The sequence below is a fragment of the Colletotrichum destructivum genome, chromosome 8 (assembly GCF_034447905.1).
Source record: "Colletotrichum destructivum chromosome 8, complete sequence".
Taxonomy (NCBI): Eukaryota; Fungi; Ascomycota; class Sordariomycetes; order Glomerellales; family Glomerellaceae; genus Colletotrichum; species Colletotrichum destructivum.
The window spans coordinates 4,089,574-4,112,754 of record NC_085903.1 but is presented as its reverse complement, the minus strand read 5'-3'; the positions used below and the strand labels follow the sequence as shown (position 1 = coordinate 4,112,754).

General features: G+C 48.6%; 5 protein-coding genes across 5 annotated transcripts; 2 read left to right on the top strand and 3 right to left on the bottom strand.

Annotated features, from left to right (window-relative positions):
- Positions 1 to 8,148: 8,148 nt before the first annotated feature.
- CDEST_13093 (Putative cytochrome P450) lies at positions 8,149 to 9,454 on the bottom strand (the record flags this gene model as incomplete). The annotated part of the gene is made up of 3 exons (XM_062929249.1): positions 9,099 to 9,454; positions 8,599 to 9,037; positions 8,149 to 8,385 (listed from the first exon to the last, which is right to left on the bottom strand). Exons 2-3 carry the CDS (start codon positions 8,605 to 8,607, stop codon positions 8,149 to 8,151), a joined length of 246 nt encoding a protein of 81 aa, XP_062785300.1. The 5' UTR covers positions 8,608 to 9,037; positions 9,099 to 9,454.
- Positions 9,455 to 12,558: 3,104 nt separating this feature from the next.
- On the top strand, positions 12,559 to 14,676 carry CDEST_13092 (Putative SET domain-containing protein; the record flags this gene model as incomplete). Its single annotated transcript, XM_062929248.1, has 1 exon — positions 12,559 to 14,676. The coding sequence occupies one exon, from the start codon at positions 12,559 to 12,561 to the stop codon at positions 14,674 to 14,676; it is 2,118 nt and encodes a 705-aa protein (XP_062785299.1).
- Positions 14,677 to 15,157: 481 nt separating this feature from the next.
- CDEST_13091 (Putative flavin monooxygenase, FAD/NAD(P)-binding domain superfamily) lies at positions 15,158 to 17,397 on the bottom strand (the record flags this gene model as incomplete). The annotated part of the gene is made up of 7 exons (XM_062929247.1): positions 15,158 to 15,483; positions 15,563 to 15,727; positions 15,837 to 16,852; positions 16,939 to 17,008; positions 17,077 to 17,175; positions 17,229 to 17,248; positions 17,321 to 17,397. 7 exons carry the CDS (start codon positions 17,395 to 17,397, stop codon positions 15,158 to 15,160), a joined length of 1,773 nt encoding a protein of 590 aa, XP_062785298.1.
- An 851-nt stretch (positions 17,398 to 18,248) lies between these two features.
- CDEST_13090 (Putative major facilitator superfamily, MFS transporter superfamily) lies at positions 18,249 to 20,185 on the top strand (the record flags this gene model as incomplete). The annotated part of the gene is made up of 4 exons (XM_062929246.1): positions 18,249 to 18,458; positions 18,508 to 18,985; positions 19,064 to 19,514; positions 19,612 to 20,185. The coding sequence occupies 4 exons, from the start codon at positions 18,249 to 18,251 to the stop codon at positions 20,183 to 20,185; spliced, it is 1,713 nt and encodes a 570-aa protein (XP_062785297.1).
- Positions 20,186 to 20,657: 472 nt separating this feature from the next.
- On the bottom strand, positions 20,658 to 22,098 carry CDEST_13089 (Putative aromatic-ring-hydroxylating dioxygenase, alpha subunit, rieske [2Fe-2S] iron-sulfur; the record flags this gene model as incomplete). The annotated part of the gene is made up of 3 exons (XM_062929245.1): positions 20,658 to 20,873; positions 20,963 to 21,188; positions 21,278 to 22,098. 3 exons carry the CDS (start codon positions 22,096 to 22,098, stop codon positions 20,658 to 20,660), a joined length of 1,263 nt encoding a protein of 420 aa, XP_062785296.1.
- Positions 22,099 to 23,181: the final 1,083 nt, after the last annotated feature.

Sequence of the window (23,181 nt, the reverse complement as noted above, 5' to 3'; positions counted from 1 at the left end):
GTGCAGCTGATCAGTCAGCTGGCTGCCCAGCTACAGGAGATGCGAACCACCCAAGCGGCCGAACGAGAGGCCCACGGAGAGCAGATTCGACTGCTGCAGCAAGCCCTAGCCGCACCTAGGCACCCGACAACGACCCCAAACGAGACCCCTACAACGACTGCAACCTCCACCCCCCCTGATCAGGCTCAACCGATAACCGCGCTCCGAAGAAAACACCAGATACCCGACCCTCCGAAGTTCGATGGTACCCGTAAAAACTTCCGACGTTGGTTCTTGGAGATGAAAGGAAAGATCCGCCTAGATAGGAGAGCCTTTGACTGTGACGCTGATATATTTGGATATATATACGCCAGGCTGGATGGTACAGCTCAAGCAATGGCGTCAGCGTACTACGCTCAGGGTGGAGCAAACGGAGAAGAGTCGCCCGACCAGTTCATGAGCTACCTGGAAAGTTGCTATGGAGACCCAAACGCCAAGGCCAGGGCACTCAGCCGACTACGAACGCTCCGCCAGAAAGAGTACGAGAGCTTTGCTGTTTTCCTCCCTAAGTTCGAGAAGGAACTGGCCGAGAGCGGAGGAGGCGAATGGGTTGACGTTGTAAGAATCAACTACCTTGAAGGAGCCTTGAATGCGACCCTACGCAGCCACCTGATCAGCGTGGCTGATATCCCGGAATCTTACCCCGAGTACACCAGGCTCTTAATGAAGATCGGATCTCGCCTAGACAACCAGTCCTCTCAGGAACGCCAAGAGAGGCAGCGACGAAGGCTGTCTACCCCTGGTCAGGCAAAGCCTAAGTCCCCTACAAGACCACCTCACGACAAGATGGACTGGGAGCCTACCAAGGTCAGTAAGACCAAGGCCCCTGACCAGGGAGGGAAGAAGAGGGACGTAAGGACCAAAGACTTCCTGTGCTATAGGTGCAGGAGGCCAGGGCACCTCGCTCGGCACTGTGAGGACGTAGAAGAGAAACCTCCGAAGGCAAAGACTAAGAAGTCGAAAGTCAAGAAGTCCAAGACTAAGCTTGTTGCCGAGAGTAGCTCGGAGGAATCGAGCGAGACGGAGTCTGACCAGACCTCAGAAGACTCGGGAAAAGAGTAACTCCTGGCGAAAAGCGCCGCCAGGAGGTAGAAGCAAGAAAGGAGTGGCGGAGTGTTAGGAAGAACATGGATAGTGAGCCCTTTTATGTTAACATCGGAATCAATAACACCCATTACACCTACGCCTTGGTGGATAACGGGTGCCTCACTTACGCCACAATCAGCGACACCTACGCTACGAAACTCCGCTTGCCGCGTATCAGCATACCACCGAGAGCCCTCGAACAGGTCAACGTCACAGTGCCTGGGGCTATAGACACCGTCACGTACGCCAGCATCGACATCGACGGGTACAAGAGACGACGATTGTTCTTTTACGTCATCCCTGATCAGGAGGACGACGTGATCCTTGGACAATCCTGGATGAAAGACGATGATGTGGTCGTCCGCCCAGCAACCAACTCCCTGCATATTGGAGTAGCAAACCACACGGTACAAGGAAGGAAACCCGGGCAGGAGGATCACCGGTTTCCTCTACAGAAGCAGGCGGCATCAGTGTTCATGGCCCTGATCAGGCGCGAGAGACGGGAAAACCCGGCGGAAGGTACCGGTATGAGAATTTTTGCCGCAAGTATCGCGGATATCGAGAAAGCCTTGGCCCCTAAGAAGAAGACGGACCCAAGAGACAAGCTCCCTAAACACTATCACCAGTTCCTTCCGGTCTTTGACCGTAATCAGGCCGAGAAGCTTCCGCCGCACAGGAAGGGGATAGACCACGAGATCCCCCTGGAAAAAGACAACAACGGCCGAGAGCATCAAGCCCCCTGGGGACCACTATACGGTATGTCCAGGGAGGAACTGATAGTGCTGCGGAAGACCCTTACCGACCTGCTGGACAAAGGGTTCATTAGAGCTAGCAGCTCCTCGGCCTCCGCCCCCGTACTTTTCGTGAAGAAGCCTGGCGGAGGCCTGAGATTCTGTGTTGACTACCGAGGTCTGAACGCAATCACGAAGAAGGATCGATACCCTCTCCCCCTGATCAGCGAGACGCTGAGGGCGGTATCACAAGCCAAGTGGTTAACAAAGCTAGACGTTATTGCAGCCTTCCATAAGATCAGGATAAAGGCAGGGGAGGAATGGAAGACTGCATTCCGCACCCGGTACGGCCTGTACGAATGGATGGTCACACCCTTCGGGTTAACTGGGGCCCCGGCGACCTTTCAGCGATACATCAATCACACGTTGAGGGACTACCTTGATGAGTTCTGTTCTGCCTATATCGACGACATTCTGATCTACTCGAGCGGATCGCTCGCAGATCACCGAAGCAAGGTTAAGAAGGTCCTGATCAGATTGCAGGAGGCAGGGTTACAGATCGATATCGACAAATGCGACTTCGAGGCAAAAAGCGTGAAATACCTCGGATTCATTGTCGAGGTAGGAAGGGGTCTAAGAGTCGACCCTGAGAAAGTCAAGGCTATACAGCTATGGGAAACGCCCCGATCAGTAAGGGGAGTCCGATCCTTTGTGGGGTTTGCCAACTATTACCGACAGTTCATACCCCAATTCTCAGCCGTCGCCCGACCCCTCACTGCCCTGACGAAGAAGGACACCCCGTTCGTATGGTCTGAAGAGTGCCAGGACGCCTTTGAGGACCTAAAGGCCCGTCTGATCAGTGCGCCGGTACTAGCGCACTGGGATCCAGAACGAAAAACCGTACTAGAGACGGATTCCTCCGGATATGTGATCGGAGGTACACTCTCTCAGTACGATGAAGAGGGTCTACTACGTCCAGTAGCGTTCTTCTCGAAGAAGAATCTCCCCGCGGAATGCAACTACCCTATTCACGACAAGGAGTTGCTTGCCATAATACGGTGCTTAGAGCACTGGGACGCAGAGCTCAGAAGCGTCCGAGAATTCACCATCGTCACAGACCACCTCAACCTTAAGTACTTTACTACAAAGCGACAACTGACCGAACGTCAAGTTAGATGGGCAGAGACACTGTCTAAGTACAACTTCACTATCCAGTATAGGCCCGGGAAGCTAGCCGTTACCCCTGACGCACTGTCGAGAAGGGAGCAGGATATGCCCCTAGGGGAAGAGGACGACAGGTTGAAAGGACGAGAGTTACAGCTGTTGAAAGAAGGACGGAAGAGCCTTCGCGTAAACCGCGCCGCAGTACTGAGCCTGGGGCCGAGGTGCCCTGATCAGACCAAGACGACCATCAGGGCCGGTTTTGTATCAAGCGGGGACGCTGATGGAGGAAGCGACGAGTCTCCTAAATGGACTGAGCCACCAGTGAACCCCTTCGAAGACGACCCTTTGAAGAGCCTGTGGGACGTTGGGTTAGAGAACAACAACCGGTACTACTTGATCAGGGACGCTGTACAGCAAGGAGCCAAACAGCTGCCCTCTACGTGGGGAATCCCTATCATGCTGTCGGAGTGCACAGTCGACGGAAAACGCCGGCTTTGCTGGAGGGACAGGATATGGGTCCCGCATTACGAGCCTTTGCGAACGCGGCTGATTCAGAGCATTCACGACTCCGTGTTATCAGGGCACCCGGGCAGAGATGTGCTTAAGTCCCTGATCAGTCGGACGTTCCACTGGCCAGGGCTGTCTCAGGACGTCCGGCAATTCACCCGCAACTGCGACGTTTGTGGACGAGGCAACGTCTGGAGAGAGAAGCGCAGAGGGCTTCTTAAACCGTTACCGATACCCGAGCGATTTTGGGCAGAGATATCGCTCGACTTTATTACCGACTTACCTACAACGAGGAAGAAGAACAAGAACCTCTTGGTTATTACGGACAGGCTGTCTAAGAACGTTATACTGGAGCCTATGTGGGAAATTTCGTCCGAAGCAACAGCGAACACTCTTGCTACTGCCTTGATCAGACACCACGGAACCCCCAGAGCAATAGTGACTGATCGAGGGACACAATTTGTCAGTCAGACGTGGAGGCGCCTGTGTCAGCTCCTCAGAATCAAACAGAGACTCTCTACAGCCTACCATCCGGAGACTGACGGAGCCACGGAGAGAGCTAACCAAGTAGTAGAGACCTACTTGCGGGCCTTCTGCTCGTATGCTCAGGATGATTGGGACGAATTGTCCCTAGTGGCAATGATGGCTATTAACAACCGACCGGCGACATCTACAGGGATGAGTCCGTTCTTTGCCACCCACGGATACGACATCGACCTGATCAGGGTGGACGAGCCATTGAGAACGGACGACAGCACCCCTATCGCGAAAGCTGAAGGATTTGTGCAGAGATTGAAGGACGCTACGGAATGGGCCCAAGCCGCCATGGCCACGGCTCAAGAGCGACAAGAACTGTACGCCAACGCGAGGCGACAGCCGTCCGATCAGTTCAAACCGGGCGACAAAGTCTGGCTCAGGTTAACGAATGTGAAATCAGACAGGCCCTCAAAGAAACTGGACTGGGTGAACGCCAAGTATACGGTTCAGGAGACAGTCGGAACACACGCGTGCAGGTTAGACACGCCGCCTGGGATACATAACGTCTTCCACGTGTCCCTCCTGCGGCATGCCGGAAACGACCCTTTTCCATCGCAGGAACAGGACGATATACAACCCGCCGCCCTTGTGTCTGGACCTGATCAGGAGTACGAGGTCCAGGAGATACTGGATAAGAAGAAGCACGGTAGGGGTTGGAAGGTCCTCGTGAAATGGACGGGTTGGGCGAAGCCGACGTGGGAACCACTCAGCCAGTTTCAGGACACAATAGCACTAGCTGAGTACGAAGAGAAACACGGCCCCCTTCGGAAGGGGAGGAGGGGGGTATTGTAACGGGCTGGGCCCGTATGAGGCCTTGCTGGATATCGCGGCCACGGGCGACCCCGGGTCAGGCCCACCACGGAATCCACGATGCCGACAATCCGATGGCCAGTGCGGCATGGGCCGCATGGCCCTGATCAGGCCGCTGCGAGGCGGAGATTTGTTGTTCTTCCCTTCTAATCCTCATCTGAGGATACTCGTAGTAGTCGCCATAGCCTGTTGCAAATACACACGCCTTGGACCGTTACAGATAGGGGATTGTTGATTGACGTTCCAGGCGACGACGACGGTTGGCTGACCATGCCTGGTCCGTGCGTCTTGCGGCGACTGCGCGTGCATGCATGGGGTAAGGGTTGCGGAGGGGGTTAAGGGTTAGTGAGTAAGTGAGGGGAACAAAGGGTTGCGGAGGGGGGGAACGGGTCTTGGTAACCCCCTACGGTAATCGGCTGAAAAAACAATCGGCAAAACGCACGGACCAGCCCTCCCCTTCTTGCGCGCAACCCTGCACCCCAACCCTGGTATTCGGCCAGAATACCACCGTCAATGACGCTTAGGGAAGATGAATCATGAAGTTATGCTAACTTGGAGGACGTAAAGAAATAGTGCCGATAAACACTAGACCTACTTGGTTAAAATCTTTTACATGGTAACGCTGGGTGAACAGTTGGTGGGCTGTTGGTTTGGAAGCTGAAGGTTAGGGCATGTATACGTGAATATTATTGTATTTGGTGATTATTTCTTGCGCCTTCTACAGAGGGCAACTGCCCCGTAGTTTTAGACCATGTGACGAGAGTGTGAGCGCCAGCGAGATTGATAAGTGGTGCAGCAGTTCCATGTGGTTGAGGGAAGGTTTGCTTGCTTAGAACGTCATAGAGACCAACACCAAGTGCCGATGTATCCGCAGCCTTCTATCAGTCGATGACGCAGCCTTGGTTGACTGCCAGTGCTCCTTGGATCAAAATTCCCGAGGGGAGGGTAGTGCCGTGGGCTTTGACTTCATTCTTTCGGGGCCAGGACATGATCTGCCTCCCTGAGTATGTTGTGTAAGACTAGGAGGAGCTTGTTCGAGGGCCAGTCCTGTTCAAATCTATATCCTCTTGTAAAACGTCCACTTCCTAAACTCTAGCAATAGACGCGCAAGACTAGATTGACGGATAGGATATAGGAATACTTGTTAATAGTCTATTAATTAGTTAAATCATCCTTATACCTTACTCCTACGACTATAATACCTTCTCTAATAGGGCCTTATACTTATCCCTTATCTTAAGATAGTATTCTGCAGTTAAGCTACTTATAATTGCTATATCCTTAGCTTCTAGTAGTATTATAGTAGCCTATGTTAAAAAGCAAAGCAATACAAACAATCTACTTTAGTAGTTTAAGGCTAGTTTCTTAAGCGTATTATTTTACTAGATTGTTATAGTTAGCTTTCTATAGTAGTATCTATTAGCAGAAGCTAAGGCAATAATGCTATGAAACAGTGCTATAAGTTATACTAAAAGGATTAGGTCTTTAGAGGATATAGTAATTAGTTATATACTTAATAAGAGGCTTATAATATTAGTTACTAGTAAAGAGTGCTAAAAGTATTTAAAGAGATAATTGTAAAGTTAATTACTAAAAAGCTATAAAAGGTAATCTATTTATTTAAAATAAATATCTTTATATCCTTAAGTATTATTACTAAAATTAATATCTTAAAGTTAGTCTTTTATTACAACTTATTAAATATAATAGAACTAAGCGATGCCTTTATAAGGTATCTAGCAGTTATAAATAAGTTATATGCTGTAGATATAAGAAACTAGAGTGCACTTCTCTAGCGCAAAAGAACTATAGTATAAGATTATATAGAGATAAGGAAGTAAGCAACTAATTATATATAAGTATAATTAACTACAATATAAGCGCTTATACACCTTACTCTAAGTAATTACTTTACATAATACTTAAATTACTAGTAATTAAGTATAAGCTAAAACCTTAGTAATAAATATATAAGACTTATATATAAGATAAACTTAAATAGACTTAAGGATAGGCTTTTATAGCTCTTTAGCAACTAAGTTTATAATTATCCCCTTAGATACTTTTAGCACTCTTTACTAGTAACTAAGATTACTAGTCTTTTATTAAGTATACAACTAATTACTATATCCTCTAAAGACTTAATTCTTTTAGTTTAACTTACAGCACTATTTAATAGCACTATTACCTTAGCTTCTGCTAATAGACACTACTATAGAAAGCCGACTCTAACAAGCTAGCTGTCGCTATTGCTAGTGCTAATATCCTAATTAGGTTATTGTGCTTTTGCCGACTAAAAACACACTAGAGCATAGAGTAAAAGTACTCCACATAATAGCGGATTAATTGAGTCTAAAATGGCTGTGTCGATTGTCGCAATTGATGTTAGTCGGGCCAGGCAGCCGGCTGTCGGCTGCCTGTGCCCGAGTAGATTGGTATTCGGCGCACCGAGTGGGCTAAGGCCCACAAGGATTAATCAAACTCCAATACAGGGCAACAAAGCTGTTAGGCAGCGATTGTCAGGTAAAGGTTTAATAGGGTATTTCGATGAGTACAAAGAACGAAAGACTAAGGGAATAGCCCGACTATCTATAACGTGAGTGAAAGACCCTTTATACTGGCATATCCATAGCAGACTCAATCATGTTTGTGTAAGACTATATTGTCCCATAAGCGTAGTGTGACAATCGTTGTAACAAGTGTACTGGGATGGGCCTGACAACATTACATGCTGTCAGGCGGCAGCTTGGCAGCCAGCAATAACGTGCATATTAGTCTATTGCCTACTCAGCTAGTAGTGCGTTGTTGTTGTTGACACATAGCTAACCTAAAACAAGAAACATAACAAGGTTTCGTGGCTATGCTGCTAATAACCCTTATTGCAACAGGGAATTGAGCAGGGGATGAATGCACGACTCGGATATATAATATCCAGGTCTGACATATACACCGTAATGAACTCTGAACATCCATTCACTAATGCGCTCGATGAACCGACCTCTTGGTGAGAATTTGCTCTCAAGGTGATGATGCTTGCCGACACTTGTAATGACGAGGATGACTCTGAGACGGTAAGACCCAGACTATCAATGTGGCATTGCAGAGGAACACCAACTTATCGCCTCGTCCACCTCAAATGCACATCCTTGGGCCGCTTCATTTGTAACGTCACGGCCGGTTGACTATCCTGCATCAAGTCTAACAACTTCTGTCTCGCCTGCTCCATGCTCTGTTCCTTTCTCGGGACCGGCTCGGCGGTGCATTTCCGGAAAAGCTAAGTAACGACCGCGACGAGTTCTACCTGGGACATCTTTTGGCCCGGGCACACCCGGAGACCGGCGAACCAAGGAAGGAATGCGCCGCGTTGCGGGGTTATAAGCTGCGGCGCCTCGTCCACTCCTCTGGAGACGGGCTGGAGCCACCGCGTAGGCTTGAAGTCCAGGGCGTCTGGGCCCCGGGCCGAGGGGGAGGTCTGCAGGGCCACGGTGTTGAGGTAGACTATAGATGGGGCCTAGAGTAGGAAGGTTGGTGGCGATATTTATCCTTTGTTTTTTTATGCATAATCTGCAAGAATTAGCCTGCAATAATGCACAGACTATGCCCTCCTGTATTTGCGCGCAACCCTTAGCACCAACCCTAGTATTCTGCTAGAACGCTACATGCAATAACAGCTAGTCTTTAAGGGAGTATAATAGAACTAGTAACACCCTTACTTAAGTAAAACTAACTGCATACAATTACTTAGTTAAAACACATATTTAGGCTAAAGTTGCCTTACAAGAAATAACTACTAACTATTTACATAGATTTACTGTAGAACTTGCAGACTACACTAAGCAATACAACAACTAACTTATCCTATACTTAGGTTACTAGAACTATGTAGTCAATCTGTTGCCTTCTTTATCAGCTGTAACATAGAACTTTCCAGGCGCGACGTCTAGGTTGGTAATAACCTAGATAACAGCATTACCCGCGTTCCCCTCATCAGCCGCATCCAAATGAATGATCAGTTGCAACAGTACTAGTTGAATCTGTATTGACGCAGCACAAGTCAACTGCTCCAAAGTACTTGCATGCATTATACATATTATCCCCTGATATCCTAGCACCTTTATATGAGGTACACCAATCCCTGTCCTAACCTAGAAGGTTAAAATGTCCTAGTAAGATAATTAGTGTACCTTAGCTAAGAAACTAAGATTTAGTACTAGGTTTACTTACGAACTGACCAGGGTCCGGCTACAAAAGCTGGCTAAGCCTGCCTACAAGCCAACGTTTGTAAATCGCTGGTTGAAACTCTGCCCTTAGTTTTAAGTGTAGGATTAGCTTTTACTTGTATACAAGTACACCCATCCCATGCTTTAGCATAGGCGATTGGGGTGAACCTGTGTGCTAATTTAGCAAATTATGCATTATATGTTATATAACAACGTAAGATAGGTAGGGATGGAGTAAGTGTAGACAGTAATAAGAAGAATTTCTAACAGTGTAAAAATCAATGTAAAAAAGAATATAATATCCATTTGTGTTAGTCTGGTGAAAAGTTGGTTTGTTTACTACTAGTGAGTTTATGCTGGAGGAAATGGTGGTGGCGGAGCTAAAAGAAAAGGTAGGGAAATATGCGATATTTATACTTGCTATCTCAGCAATCTGGAGTGGCTAGGAGAGGGGTTCAAGCATCCGCAGAGATATTTACTAGCACATTACTCTAAATAGACAAAAAGGCCGCGCAATCCATTACACGCAATCCATTACGCGTTTATGCCTTTGTTTATATCTGCTAAAGAGGGGAGAAGTCTATGCTAATCTATGGAGCGCAAACACCTATTCATAAACACTGTCACGTCTATACTATTCCCTGGTGACAGAAAAAGGTAACAAAGGCGTGTTGCGCCCCACTATTAAAGAATTGTTTCGTAAGCAAACCTTTATTTTAGTTAGAATCTATAGTAATTTTATTTCCAGGCCACGAACAGGATTACGCGGCCTTTTTGATAATCTAACGGTGTCTCTTAAGGAAATTCCCGGCTACAGAAAAGTTTTAGGCTACAGCAAACTAACAATAGCGTTTTAGTTACCGCAGTTAAAGTGCTACTTAGTGTAGAACGGGAGGCTCTGTATGTTCGGCACATTAATGTACGCTCTTTCCTCCTCTCTTCCTCTCTCTAATGTTGACTAGTGTTGTGTAAATTTCGATAACCCTCAATTTCATTCTTCAGTAGCCTAGGATTATTCAGACATAAAAGAGATTAACCTACAGCCAGGGATCGTGTTGTTACTAGATTCTGCATCATGCTTAACATTTTTAATTATCTACACTAATGCGCTTTGAGTGGTGAACAGATGCATAGCGTTGAAGCAGAATATAGGTACAGCTACTTGTTTGTACGCATTCGACAGACTTAATAAACCAGTACCTATGAGATCTTAAGACAGAGTTAGCAACCTCCAAGTTAGCTAAGAGATTTCACCTTATCAACCTTATATCTGGCGTAAACTATAATTCACGAAGAGTAACTTTAGAAATTTCAATTTTACGTAGTTGTTGCTAGTTTTATTAAGGATTTGGAAGGCTCCGGCGATAATTCCCTTGTAGCTGGAATTTGGTCACTTTAACGTCAGGCCTACAAGAGTAACTTTAGAAATTTCAATTTTACGTAGTTGTTGCTAGTTTTATTAAGGATTTGGAAGGCTCCGGCGATAATTCCCTTGTAGCTGGAATTTGGTCACTTTAACGTCAGGCCTACAAGAGTTTCCAATGCCCACTAAACTCTATATGATGCTTCAAGCAGCACGCAATCAGTGCCGCATTGTCAAGCGTCTTTCCATAGTCACCCTAAAAGATAAATAGTTGCTGAGAGACGATGCAGTTAAAAAGTTTAAGAGCTGTTGCTATAATTTACAGGAATTGATAGAGCGGCTTCCACCTTACAGCTGCGTCTGTGTTTGTGAATTTGATAGGCAACAAGGAGCCTTAAACCAAGCGGGGCATTTTTTGTTGTTGTTGTTGTTGTATTTAACGCCATGGCGGCAAGGTTGGAACCCTTGTCGCAGACCTCCCGAAGGGTATGTGGCGTGGAGAGCCGTGGGCTAGGACTATGTACTTCATACATCGCCCTTCCTTTCGTCCTCCAAATCCTGCCTGATGGCTACTATGCCTTCTATCTGTCCCTGGTTCCCGCTGGTTCCCCAGTTTCATTGCTTCCCGTCTATTTCCCTTTAGGGGTTGAGTTGGCTGTCTAGATCCCGTGCCGAAGCCCGTTCCCTAGTAGCGTGGACAGATCTTCCGGAAAAGCGGGGCATTTGCAAGTAGTTGACTTAAAAGGGAGCAAGAAGTTTCACGCACATGTTACAAAACTGAGAACATAGCTTTTGCGTATGTTTGTAAGTTAGCATAAGATGGAATTATTACGTCTTAGGCCTAGAAGTAGTATTATATTCAGCAGAAAGGATAGTAACGCTTTGCAGTCTCTCTAGTGTTACTTGATACGCTAAGTAGGCGAACTTAGCTCGCATGTCAAATGAGACTTAATCAAAGCCAGATCGTTCAAGGGATCCTAGGCAAAATACGGTTTACGTTACTGTAGTGTGCAAGTCTATGTTGTTGGCGTGTTTACGTTGCTCTGAGGTTTGCTGCCCTTCTTATACGTTATGTTAGTGATTGGCTGAAGTGACTTAGATGCTTCAGACGCGATTAGTAAGCATCTCAATATCAGCCCAGTATTCAGCTGAAATGTGCAAGTGCTGGCTAGGTACTGTAAGAATGAATGCAGAGATACTACCTAGCATAACCTATCTTAACCAAACTTTTGTCCTGCAGTAGAGGTAGTTGCTAGGATGCTTTTTCAACGCGTATTTTGCCGCTAAAAACCTACGCAGTTGTAAGGAGACATACGGTCCCACCAAAGCTGCACAAATTTTGCCTTAAGCGTAGCCAGCAAAGTATCACCACCGCATTCTCGCTTCGTTGAATTTGAATTATAGAAACCTTTTTTATTATGCTTTAATTAATTACTGGATTACCTACTATAAATATAGCCCTAAGCTCTATATGCATATTAGAGCTTTTATATTAGTTAAGATATTAAAGTAAGAGGCATAGTATTATCTCTGTATTTTACAAGATGGAAATAAGCTACTCTACTAGCTAATAGAATATAAGGAATTTTCCTTCTAAAGAGGGGTTTTTAATCCTTATATGTATAGGTTAATTTAGTATAAAGTCTATAGTTTATTATACAGAAGCTACTTTACTAATATTAGTAAAAATAAGATTCCTCTCTATTAAAGAACATAGCTAAGGTAGGATAAGACTTTTACTAGTGTGATAGAACTTTTTTTATTAAATATATGCATCTAAATATATATATAATTAACCTACTATACATTTTATAAATATAAAGCCTACTACTTAAGATTAAGCCTACAGTTGGCCCTCTTATACTACTAAGCAGCTAGCTGTAGTAGCTAATAATTTCTATCTCCAAGGCACTCTGTAGCGCCCTTTGTATGCATTATACCCTCTAATTCAACAGATCCTTTAATCAGATAAGCCCACGTGATTCACATCCTTGGAACATAATACCCCGCACCCCTTATCAGACCCCTAATGATTCTACTTTCACTTTGGTTTACTTCGATCTTTTAGCAACAACTTTGTTGCATCTTGCTTGACAGGATTATGGATACAACGCCAGACCTTGGCGACGTTCGGGAATGGGATGATCTCATCATTCTTGTTGGGGGACTTCTCCAGCAGCTCAACGCCGTCAAGCTCAAGCTGGAATGTGACCGAGGCCGACCTGAAAGTCTCGGACCGACAGGTTCCCAATCACCGGATGACCTTCCGAAGAATTTCAACAACGAGGATACCCAGCTGGAAATTATCTTTGGCTCCTTGGACACTGTCATTGAAAAAACATCCAAGCTGAGAGCCTCGTACCGGTCATCCAGAGAGACTACATGTATCATGGCGTCAGAAGAATGGGAAACAACCCGGTCAACCCGTGAGCGCTCATCTGCAGAAGAAGCCTTGAATTTAACCGAATCTATTCAAGCGATACCTACGCCTGTTACCGCTGGCAAGTATGCCTCGCCTCCAACAATTTCGCAACAGCCTACGCCTCCCATTTCCATGGACCCGCACGACGAGCCATCGGAGCCCTGTGGCAACAGCTCCTCCACTCTGGTTTCCCTGCGATCTTGTGCGACCCGTCTTCAGACTTGCCCCCCCCGTGCCAAACAGCGGTCTGAAACTATTGGCATCGGGAATGAAGCACAGACTGGTGCTGTGGTACCGCGAACGCCGTTACCGTCGACGAGATGTATTCAGAGCAGCCCGGGAGGAGCAGCAGGCTCGAAAAGACAGTTGCCTTCGTCAAGACTTTCAGAAACGTCCAAAAAGATCAAAGGCTTGGGCATAGTTCCTATCGCCAAGACTGAGGTGCCTTCAGAAGTGGGAAAGCTGATGGTCAAATTGATGAACTACGACAAGCTGTGCAGATTCCCCCCGTGCTCAGCCATTGATCCACCAGGCCCCAAGATGCTCTTACGAGTGGCTGCTGTTCAAGGGGGCCCCGCCATCCGTCAGTTCTGCTCGCTTGTGTTCAGCAGGAGATCGTTGGACACGGAGAGCGGCCTTTTGCACGGCAAGGACACCGGCATTGAGCGTGCCCTGAGGCTTTCCAAGAGTCTTGCGACCCTCACTGGGAGGTCAAACTACAACAGCTTCATCCTTCGGCTTGTCCAGTATCACATCGCCCAAACCGTCGACAACAATAAGCTGGGCCGGATCCGGGCCGACCCCGCTCAACTGAAAGAGACCATGGACAAGTTCGGATGGTCTCAAGCAGAACGACCGAGGTTCTTCTACCATCTCAAGCAAGGTCGATTATGGCGATCCATCTGTGGTCGTTTTGTCGGGCTTTTATCGCTCATACCGCTGAGGGCGGAGGAGCCGTACTGCTTATCAGCAAACGACTACCTCAGCCTCAAGAGCAATGAGATGGAAAGGTTCACGCGACTGACGGAAACGCCTTTTGTGGAGCGTATTTGCCACGCCTGCAGCATATTCCAAGACATGGTCATGGGGAATAGGTGTGATGGGGACTTCAGGTGGGAGAAGGAACATCCTGAACTCCGTAGTTGGAGCAGTGCCATAGATGAGGATAACCTGCTCTCCCTCCTTCAACCATTCCCCGGGTGTGAGGAGAACATCTACGAGCCAAGCCTCCACCCAGGTTGGCCGAAGCCTGCCGGATGGCTGGCTGACTGGTCATGGCCTGGGCATCCTCTGGCTGTGCCGCCGGCAGACCGGCAGTGCGACCTCTGCACCGACACACGATGCGCGTGTATCCGCGAGAGATTGCAAGCGAAGAGCCTTCGCATCAAGCTCTATGCGAGGCAAGGCCTCGGTCTACAGGCAACGGAAGCGCAGGAAGGCAACGTATCTTACCGGAAGGGCGACGTCATCGGGCAGCTTTGCGGCGAACTTGTCCCCGCCGGCACGTATCCCACCAACAGCAGCTTCGTGATAGAGATGGCCCGGCCCGACATCAGCGAAGAAACCGCCGTCTGCCAGATATACATGGGAAATGTTGGCAACAACTTCCGGCTGCTCAATCACTCCTGTCGGGCGTCCGCCCGGGTCCGAGCACTCCGGGTATCGGGCCACTGGGTGTCCGCCATTGAGGCTTCAAGGAGCATTCGGCATGGCGAGCAGATCACGGTCAACTTTGGGAAACGGTTTTTGAGGAATCAGGGATTGCGGTGCGAATGCGATGCTTGCGGATCTGTGTAGGGGTGGTGTGGTGTTAGGGGGGGAATAGATGGGGAATAGAGTGTGGGTGGGTCAAGGGCGAACAAGGCACGGGCCACACTGGCTGAATTCCCATTGTGGCCCGTGCATATAATTAGCTAAACAGCAAACGGACCTAACCGCATTAGCAACAAATAGGTTTATCCAGTAAATATCGATACTTTCATTATATTCAGGTACCTTAGAACCCGTAATGCTGTCTCAGCCAACTTCAGTAATAAATCGATACTGAAGGAGGTGTTGAACTGTACATTTACATCCACTGTTCTTTTTGGACTTGTGCGATGGAGTCTATGGCAAGCTAAGTCCCAACGCGGGCGGGTAGACATTGATTATTATACCAGGTAGCTGCAATTTCACTATCCAGATATCTATTCTGTCCTCGTCCTCCTTTGGCTGTGGTGGCTTTCAATACCTAGTGTCTTCTAGATCGGGAGAGGCGGTAGATAAGATCTCGCCAAACCTACCCCCAAAAGGTCGTCACCGCAGGTTTCTCATCGTCTACGTCTGTGTCGACGGGCAGCGGCTTTGCCTCGGTGAGGTAGAAGCTAAGATCTGCTCCGGCGTAAGGCAGAGTGTTCATGCTCCTCCGCGCTTCGGCCATGGCGACACCCAACGGGTCGAGGTCTGGCCTCTCGATCCACGAAAAGCCCTTGTTCCAATGTGCGAACCGGTTGCCTTTGAACGACCATGCGTAGTCATGGAATCGGTCTTCGGCAAGCACCTGGATGTACTGGAGGGAACTGCCTGGCCACAGCGCCGAGACACGGCCCGTGGTCTCTGATTTGACTAACGCCGCCGCCCCTTGGCGTTAGATGCGTGGTCTTGATGAGTAGGATGGAAGGGGGAGTTGGGCTGCGTTACATACACCAGCTACGACAGGAGCCAGACCACACCATGTCTTTCATGTATTCCGACGTGTGCTGGGAGAAGTCGTTTTGTGCAGTCTGCGTCACGTCGAATGACTTGACGTCTTTGCGACAAAACTCGGCGAGAAGGCGCACGAAGTAATCGCTCGTTGCCTCGAGAACACCTACAGGCCATCGTCTCTCATGTCAGCTCCACGTCACTCTCTCTTTGTGCACAGTCCGGATACTGAGAATTCTAGAGGCTGAAGCCGAGATATTTTTCGATCAACTCACCCATCAGACCTCCGTTCGAGATGGGCGTGTTAGGCCCTAGAAACGTCATGTAGTTTGGAAATCCCGCTACGCCGATTCCCATGTACGAGGCAGGTTCAGTCTTCCACAGGTCCCTCAAATCCACTCCTCCCCGGCCGATGATGGGAAATCTTGGACGAAAGCTTGTGTCGAAGCCGGTCGCAGAGATGAGGACATCGGCAGTATGCGTGTCGCCTTCCTCCTGGTGCCTTTCCGAGGAAGCAAGGACAATCCCATCCTTTCTGATACGGGAGATGCGATCGAAGATGGGGTGAACGTTGGATTTCTGAAGCGCGGCGAGGTACGGCGCCGATGGGTTGATGCGACGACATCCTGCTTCAAACGACGGAATAAGTCGCGCCCGAAGACCAAGATCCGGGATGAGACTCGACATGTAGTGTTGGTATTGTGCACGCATGTCATTTTGCTCCAGGCTGTCTTTGAAGAACGCTGCGAACATGTTATTGAACTCGGTTTCCATGGCTTTTCGCATCGTAAGCGAGTATGCGGCATCCTCCCGGAACCTGCGCTTCTCTGCGTTTGTGTAAGATGGGTTTTCGATGCTCCCTGGTGGCAGCCCGACTGGGGGGCAGATCCACGACGGCGTTCGTATGTAAACATCGATGGACCTGCACAGAGGCTGTATGGCCGGAAGCAACTGGACAGCGCTTGCACCGGCACCGATAATGGCAACCCGCTTGCCAAGCAAGTCAACACTGTCATCCCACGCAGCAGTATGGACGATCGGTCCGCCGAAATCCGAAAGGCCTGGAATTTCGGGCATTTTGAAGTTGTTCAAGATGCCGCCCGCATTCACGAGGATCTCGCTCTGATGTACTTCCGTGGCGTCGAGGCCTTCAACTTTGACCGACCAGACGCCTTTGTCTTCCTGCCACTGTGCCTCTGCCACCTTGGAGTTGTAGCTGATGTAACTCTCCAGGTCAAATTGGCGGCAGACAGCCTTGAGGTAATGCTGTATTTCCGACGACGAAGCAAAGCTGGGCGTGTTAGTTTTTTTCTCCTTCCTTTCCCCCACACCGCAGCAAAGGAAGGACGGCGTGTTGGCCATAAGGGGTTCCCTTACAACTGGGACCAGTCAGGGTTTGGCGCGAAGGAGAACTGATAAACATGGCTAGAAACATCGCAGGCGCAGCCTGGGGACAGATTAGCTCTACTATTCTCATGATGCTATTCGTCGATTTGCTAAGCGGAGAGAACCCACCGGGGTACCTATTCTCAAACCAAGTCCCTCCGAGATCTGGTGACTTTTCGTATATGTGGAAATCTACGTAGTCCTTCAGGTAGGTCCGCAGCTTGTACGCTGTATCCATTCAGCATGTCTCAACCAAGATGTGAGAACAATACAATGCTCACCCATGAGTATCCCAGACACGCTTGTAGAAAAACGGAAGTTAGCCGGCAAGGATAGATATGAAATTTCATGAAACAAAGGGGGGCTCACTTACCCAGCTCCAATGATGATGCATCGTACGCGATGTCCAGAGGGGGTTTTGGTCTTGTGAGCGTTAGAAGAATCGGCCATTGTCCCTTTTCTAGCCAATGCTCTATTTCAACGGTAATAATTTGGTAAACTTTTTGGGTCAGTAACCAAGCTAGTTTCAGCAGCGCAATTACTTATGTGCCGATATGAAGCAAGCATCAGGCCCATTTACCCGGCTAGCGCAGCTTACCGGGCTTCAACAATGAAGCATGTTTTCCGAACTTGTGGATGCTAGGACTAAGGCCGATAGCAAGACAGACGAGGTTCAACCTGAAGCTTGGCCCCGGTTCCTTATCTCTGACCTCCCGAATGCGAGGAGATAAGAATTTCAAACTTCACTTGGATATCGCCAACAGGGGGGAGACTATCTATCAACCATGGCCGATTGGCTGTCGGGATGGGACGCGTGGTGAAGTAAACCCCCCAGCATGTGTGCATGAAGAAGAAGCCGACATAAATCCGCTATCAGTTCAGGGCCGCGCAAGATTGTGTAACTGTTACAAGCCTCTCAAGTACCCCCTCCTCAGGTTACAGTCAAAACACGGCTGCGCGTGAATGTTCGGGATGAGATGGCCAGACGAGGTGCGGCGCCAAGCGGGCAATGGTGGCATCTTTCAACCTTGGTCATGATGTCCCAGCCACCGGTTACAAGCATGTCTAAACTAAACCACCCATTTGCGTTGAGGCCCTTGGTTAGGCTTGCGTGGGAATAACACCAACGACTTGCTTATCTGCGCGTCCTTCGGCCTCTCGGCACCAACCTCGCCAACATGTATGCACACCAGGACTAATCGTTGGCACTCCAAATAGATAAAATGTCCCTCAGGGGGAAACCTCCGCTTGGCTTTCTCGCTATTCACCAGAGGCTGGCTCATTTTATTCCTAACCTTACCATGACTCCCGAACCTGTTCTTGATCTCTCCTACGCGAAGAAGGGGAAATCCGCAAATGACAATGGCTCTATGCTTGTTGCCTCTTCTTCGCCGATGTATGAGAGCGGGAATGACCTTCTTGGAGACGAGAAGATGAGTCCCGTCATGCTCAACAAGATATTTCTGGTCAACAACGTATGCTTTCCGAACCAAGACACGCCCTACAAACCGGTGACGTTGTGCAAGAATATAAAACCCCCCAATCTCACCTTGTTTGTAGGCAATCAATGAAATCGGCTGGACACCTTTCCACCTGAAGCTCTTCTTCCTCAACGGCTTCGGGTACGCCGTCGACTCCATGGCTGCCATGCTACAGGGTATCATCGCCACCCAGGCCTTTGTCGAAATTGGCGGCGGCGGGTACCCTACTGGCCTCACTATGGCCCTGTACGCCGGCCTCTTGGTTGGTGCGCTCTTCTGGGGGTTTGGTGCCGACATCATAGGTCGCCGAATGGCCTTCAACATCACGCTGCTCATGGCCGGGGCTTCCACGCTTGTTGCCGGCGCCATGCCGAACTGGGGCGCACTGGGGCTCTTTGTCGCCTTGCTCGGCTTTGGGGCGGGCGGTAATCTCATCTTGGACCCGGCCGTGTTTCTCGAGTTCTTGCCGTTCGACAAGCAGTGGACCATCACCGCCATGGCTGCCTGGTGGGGACTTGGGCAGACGTTAGAAGGTGGCATTGCTTGGGGATTCTTCTGTAAGTGGCTACAGTAAATCCTGGAGGAGCAATGGTCTCCGTAGCGAAGTATTGTGCTGACCAAAACCTACTACGCAGCCCGAGACGATTGGAGCTGCGACACGACGACGACGACAACGCCCCCCGAAGTCTGCACGTGGCAGAACAACAAGGCCTGGAGGCTTATTATGTTCACTTCCGGCGCCATAATCCTCACCATGTCTGCGGCGAGGGTTCTGGTCGTTCGGCTGGAGGAAACGCCAAAGTTTCTCCTCAGTGCCGGCCGTGACGAGGAACTCGTAGCCAACTTGCAGGCCCTCGCAACAAAATACAACAGAACGTGCTCGCTGACCACGCAGCAACTGGAAGCTTGTGGCCATCTCAACGTCGAATCCACGGCGAGAAAGCCGCACCACAAAGTCGGTAGACAGTTTCTGAGCCATCTGCGCGGACTCTTCGTCACGCGGAAGATAGCCATCTCTACTAGCCTGATCTGGCTTTCATGGGCAATGATTGGCATGGCGTACCCTCTATTCTTCGTGTTCTTGCCGTAAGTTGGTCCAATAATCAACCATTCACTTCCAATTACGGGCGATTATCTACATAGCTCCAAGGAGGTGTGTGTGCTAACAATTAGGAGCAAATAGGTCTGTGATCAGCAGTCGCATTGCGTCTGATCCGCCTACCTTTTACGAAACATGGCGAGACTACACCATTGTCAACTTTTGCGCTATCTTCGGGCCTCTTATTGCAGGTTGGCTTGCCGAAATCAAAATTCTCGGACGCCGGTACACGATGGTGATAGGCGCAATTGTGACCATGGCCCTTTTCTTTGGCTACACTGCCGTGAGCACGGCGCAGCAGAACCTTGCTTTAAGTTGTACCATTTGTAAGTCTCGACACCCTACCCTCCTCATGCTCTATCACAATATGTTCAAGATCATTTCTAAGACCACACTTTCCATAGCTATTTGCATCAATGTCTACTATGGAACTCTCTACGCCTATACCGCGGAGGTCCTTCCGTCGGCTCATCGCACCACAGGTAACGGTATCGCAGTCGCTGCCAACCGAGCTATGGGGCTCTTGTCAGCAGTCATTGCCGTTGTTGCGGATACGACGACAGTGACGCCGTTGTACATTTGTGCCGCCCTGTTTTTTCTTCTTGCTGTTGTCTCTGCTCTACTTCCGTTTGAGCCGTACGGTCGACGTGCGTCGTAAACAACAAACGATAATCCTGTCTTGGATAGCCGTTCGATAATGTCGTGATAGAGCAACGAAATAGCATCGTCAACTACTCTATTGAACTATCTACACTTGTCAAAAAGCAAACCTCAGCACTGCGCTGTTTTGATTAGATTACGCTGCCCGAATTTACTTAAAAGTTGAATTATCTCAATACGACAGAAACGAACCGAACTTCTTATCGTCTGTAGCAATCATGCACATTGGTGACGACTTGGCTCCTCCTTCTGTAACAAATTTACGGATACGCTGAACACTAAGTTCAGGCTTCTTCTGTGCCCGAGGCGTTGCCACGACTGGAGGCTACGCCGCACTTATTTAGGGCGTAAAAGGCAACCAAGTAGTTGCACCTCTCAGGAACAATTTCATTTTCATGCGTCACGTCAAAGATCTCTCGTCTTTGAAAGCTGCAATTTAATCTCTTTGAACAGACTGCGCCTTACGAAATCTACCACGCCAACTGGCTCAACTCCGAAGGGCCTTGGCAAGGGCCCGCCGCCAGACCAGCACAAAACAGTTCTTCCTCGAGCATTTTGGCCGTCTTCATTGCCTGGGTGGGCTTGGGTGACGCGGGCCAGATTTCCTTGCCCCCATTCTCCTTCTCCTCTTGCGCGCGGTGGCTCATTACAAGCTCGCGCACCGTATCCTGGAAATAGAGTGGCCCCTTGATGAGTAGGCCGAGTCAGACGTGTCTCGTTGATACTGAGGAGGGTCATATGGGATCACACGGTCTCTTGGGCTCTCTCAACGTACTTTTTCTTTCTCCGGGTGCAGCTGTCCATTGATGAAGATGCGATTGTTCAGGTTCTTCTGTGCACCATTGCATAGGTCCTTGTCCTCCTGAAGAACTTGCTTGTAGAACTGGTTGATTCTGTCAAAGTCTTCGTCGCCTGCGCTGTTATGTCTGTACACGTCGTATTCCATTTTTGTCTTCGAGGCAGAAACAGGGATACAGCGCTGAATGTAGAAGAAATGAGGCCTGTTGTATAGATATTTGTGAGCATCAGGCCCTCATACATCCCTTTTTTCTCGGGGTCTGTCCAAGGAGGGAAGGGAGGTGTGAAGTACGTTACTGTGATGGACGAGTTGGGAAATAGATAGGTGCTTATAACGGCCATAGTCTTATCCTCTTCATCCTTGTTGGTATTGAAGTGTCGGATTTGCCCGCCGACTGTCTCAACGTAGTATTGGGAGAGGTCTGCCACGGCATTGACCCCAGGATGGCCTGTCGGGCAGTGGTAGCACTCGTTGTAGTTGTCGGCGAGTGCCTTCCAGTTATAATCACCATCCATCGTCCAGGTGTGATCAAAATGATAGTCGCGCATGAGGTTATGGACAGCATACCGTGGTTGGGCATCGGCGGCCAGATCTGCGTGCCAAGCGATACTCGGCTTTTCACCCGCCTCGAGGTTAACCCATATAAAGCCTAGATTGTCGACGTGTGTGTGGATGGGTAGCAGGCCGTTTTCCGACTTCTCGAAGGTTGGGACGGTATCAAAACGTGGTGCCTTGGCCAAGTTGCCCTTCAGCCCGTACGACCAGCCGTGGTACTTGCAGAACAAAGTCCTAGCGGTGCCACTGTCATGGTCAATGATGGGGTAGGCTCGATGGCGACAGATGTTGTGAAAGGCATTGACGTTGCCATCGCGATCCCGAATGACGAAGAAGGGAAAGCCAGCGATGTTGAAGGAGACATAGTCACCGGCCTTTGCAACTCGGAGCATGTGTGTGAGAAGTAACCATTGGCGGGAAAAGATGGCACGGCGCTCAAGCTCGTACATGGCCTCGGAACGATACCATGAGGCTGGCAGGGCACGTCGCTCGGCCTCCGAAGACGAGGGTTTCGGCCCAGACGGCGACGAGGAGGCGAGACCGAAAAGTTTCAACATGGTCAAAGAAGCAACAACAACAACAAGAATAACAAGTCACTTGTGATATGGGGCGGTGGTTAAAATTGGTTGAAATGCACCCTGGTTATCTCAGTAAAAACCCGGAACAAATGCAGATAATAAATACTAATACGAAGACCTTTCTTAGTTAACTAACCCCGTTAACGAAGCAAAGATCAGACACGGGCTCAAATGAGAGCTGGACAGTTGGCTACATCGCCGAGACGAACTTGATACTTAGATTCATCCTGGTGACTCTCATATCGCTGCGAGTCAACGTAAGATGAAGCCAATCGAGTGGCCTGCATAGATTGGCGGGAACGTACGCTTCTGTTCCCTGTCTAGTCATTAGGCTAGAACAATGGCGTCACGCACGCAGACTGACAGGTAGAGATAACAACAATTCACAGGCTATCTTCAAAGGTCTAACGGTATAACGTGTAACCTACCCAGCAGCATGTCCGTACCTCCTCCTCCTCCACCACCTCCTCCTAATAACGTCGGGCACCCACTTATAGGCACCCCCCACATTTAGGCACCCTAAAAATGCCTTAACACTATGACTAGCCCCCTTATTCCTCCTACCTCCAACTATTACAATAATTACAATACTTATCTAAACAACTTCATTTTTTAGGAATACCTTCTTCTATACCTTATAGTCTAATATACTAAAGATAAGGTCTAGCAGGCAATTAAAGCTATTAGCAACAGCATAGCTATAAAGAGGGTAGGCATTATATATAGCATTCTAAGATTAACCCTTTAGCATTAACTTAATAGCAAGCAGGCTAGAAAATACGCGTTTTCTAACCTTTAGAGGCTTTCTCTTAATTAGGAGCATAAGCTAGCTAAATAGATTTGTATTTAATATGCCCTTAGTGTTACCTTAACCTATCTGCAAGTAAAGCTATTTGCAGAAAGGATCCTCTATACTATAGGAGATATAGAGCCTATAGGAAAGGGCTAGGTTTCTACCTTTATAAGGAGAAATCCTTTAGTTAAGGTTTAAAGAAGTTACCTTATTAATTCTAGATGCATTAATAGGGTATCTACTAAGGTTATTAAAGACTAGTTTAAACT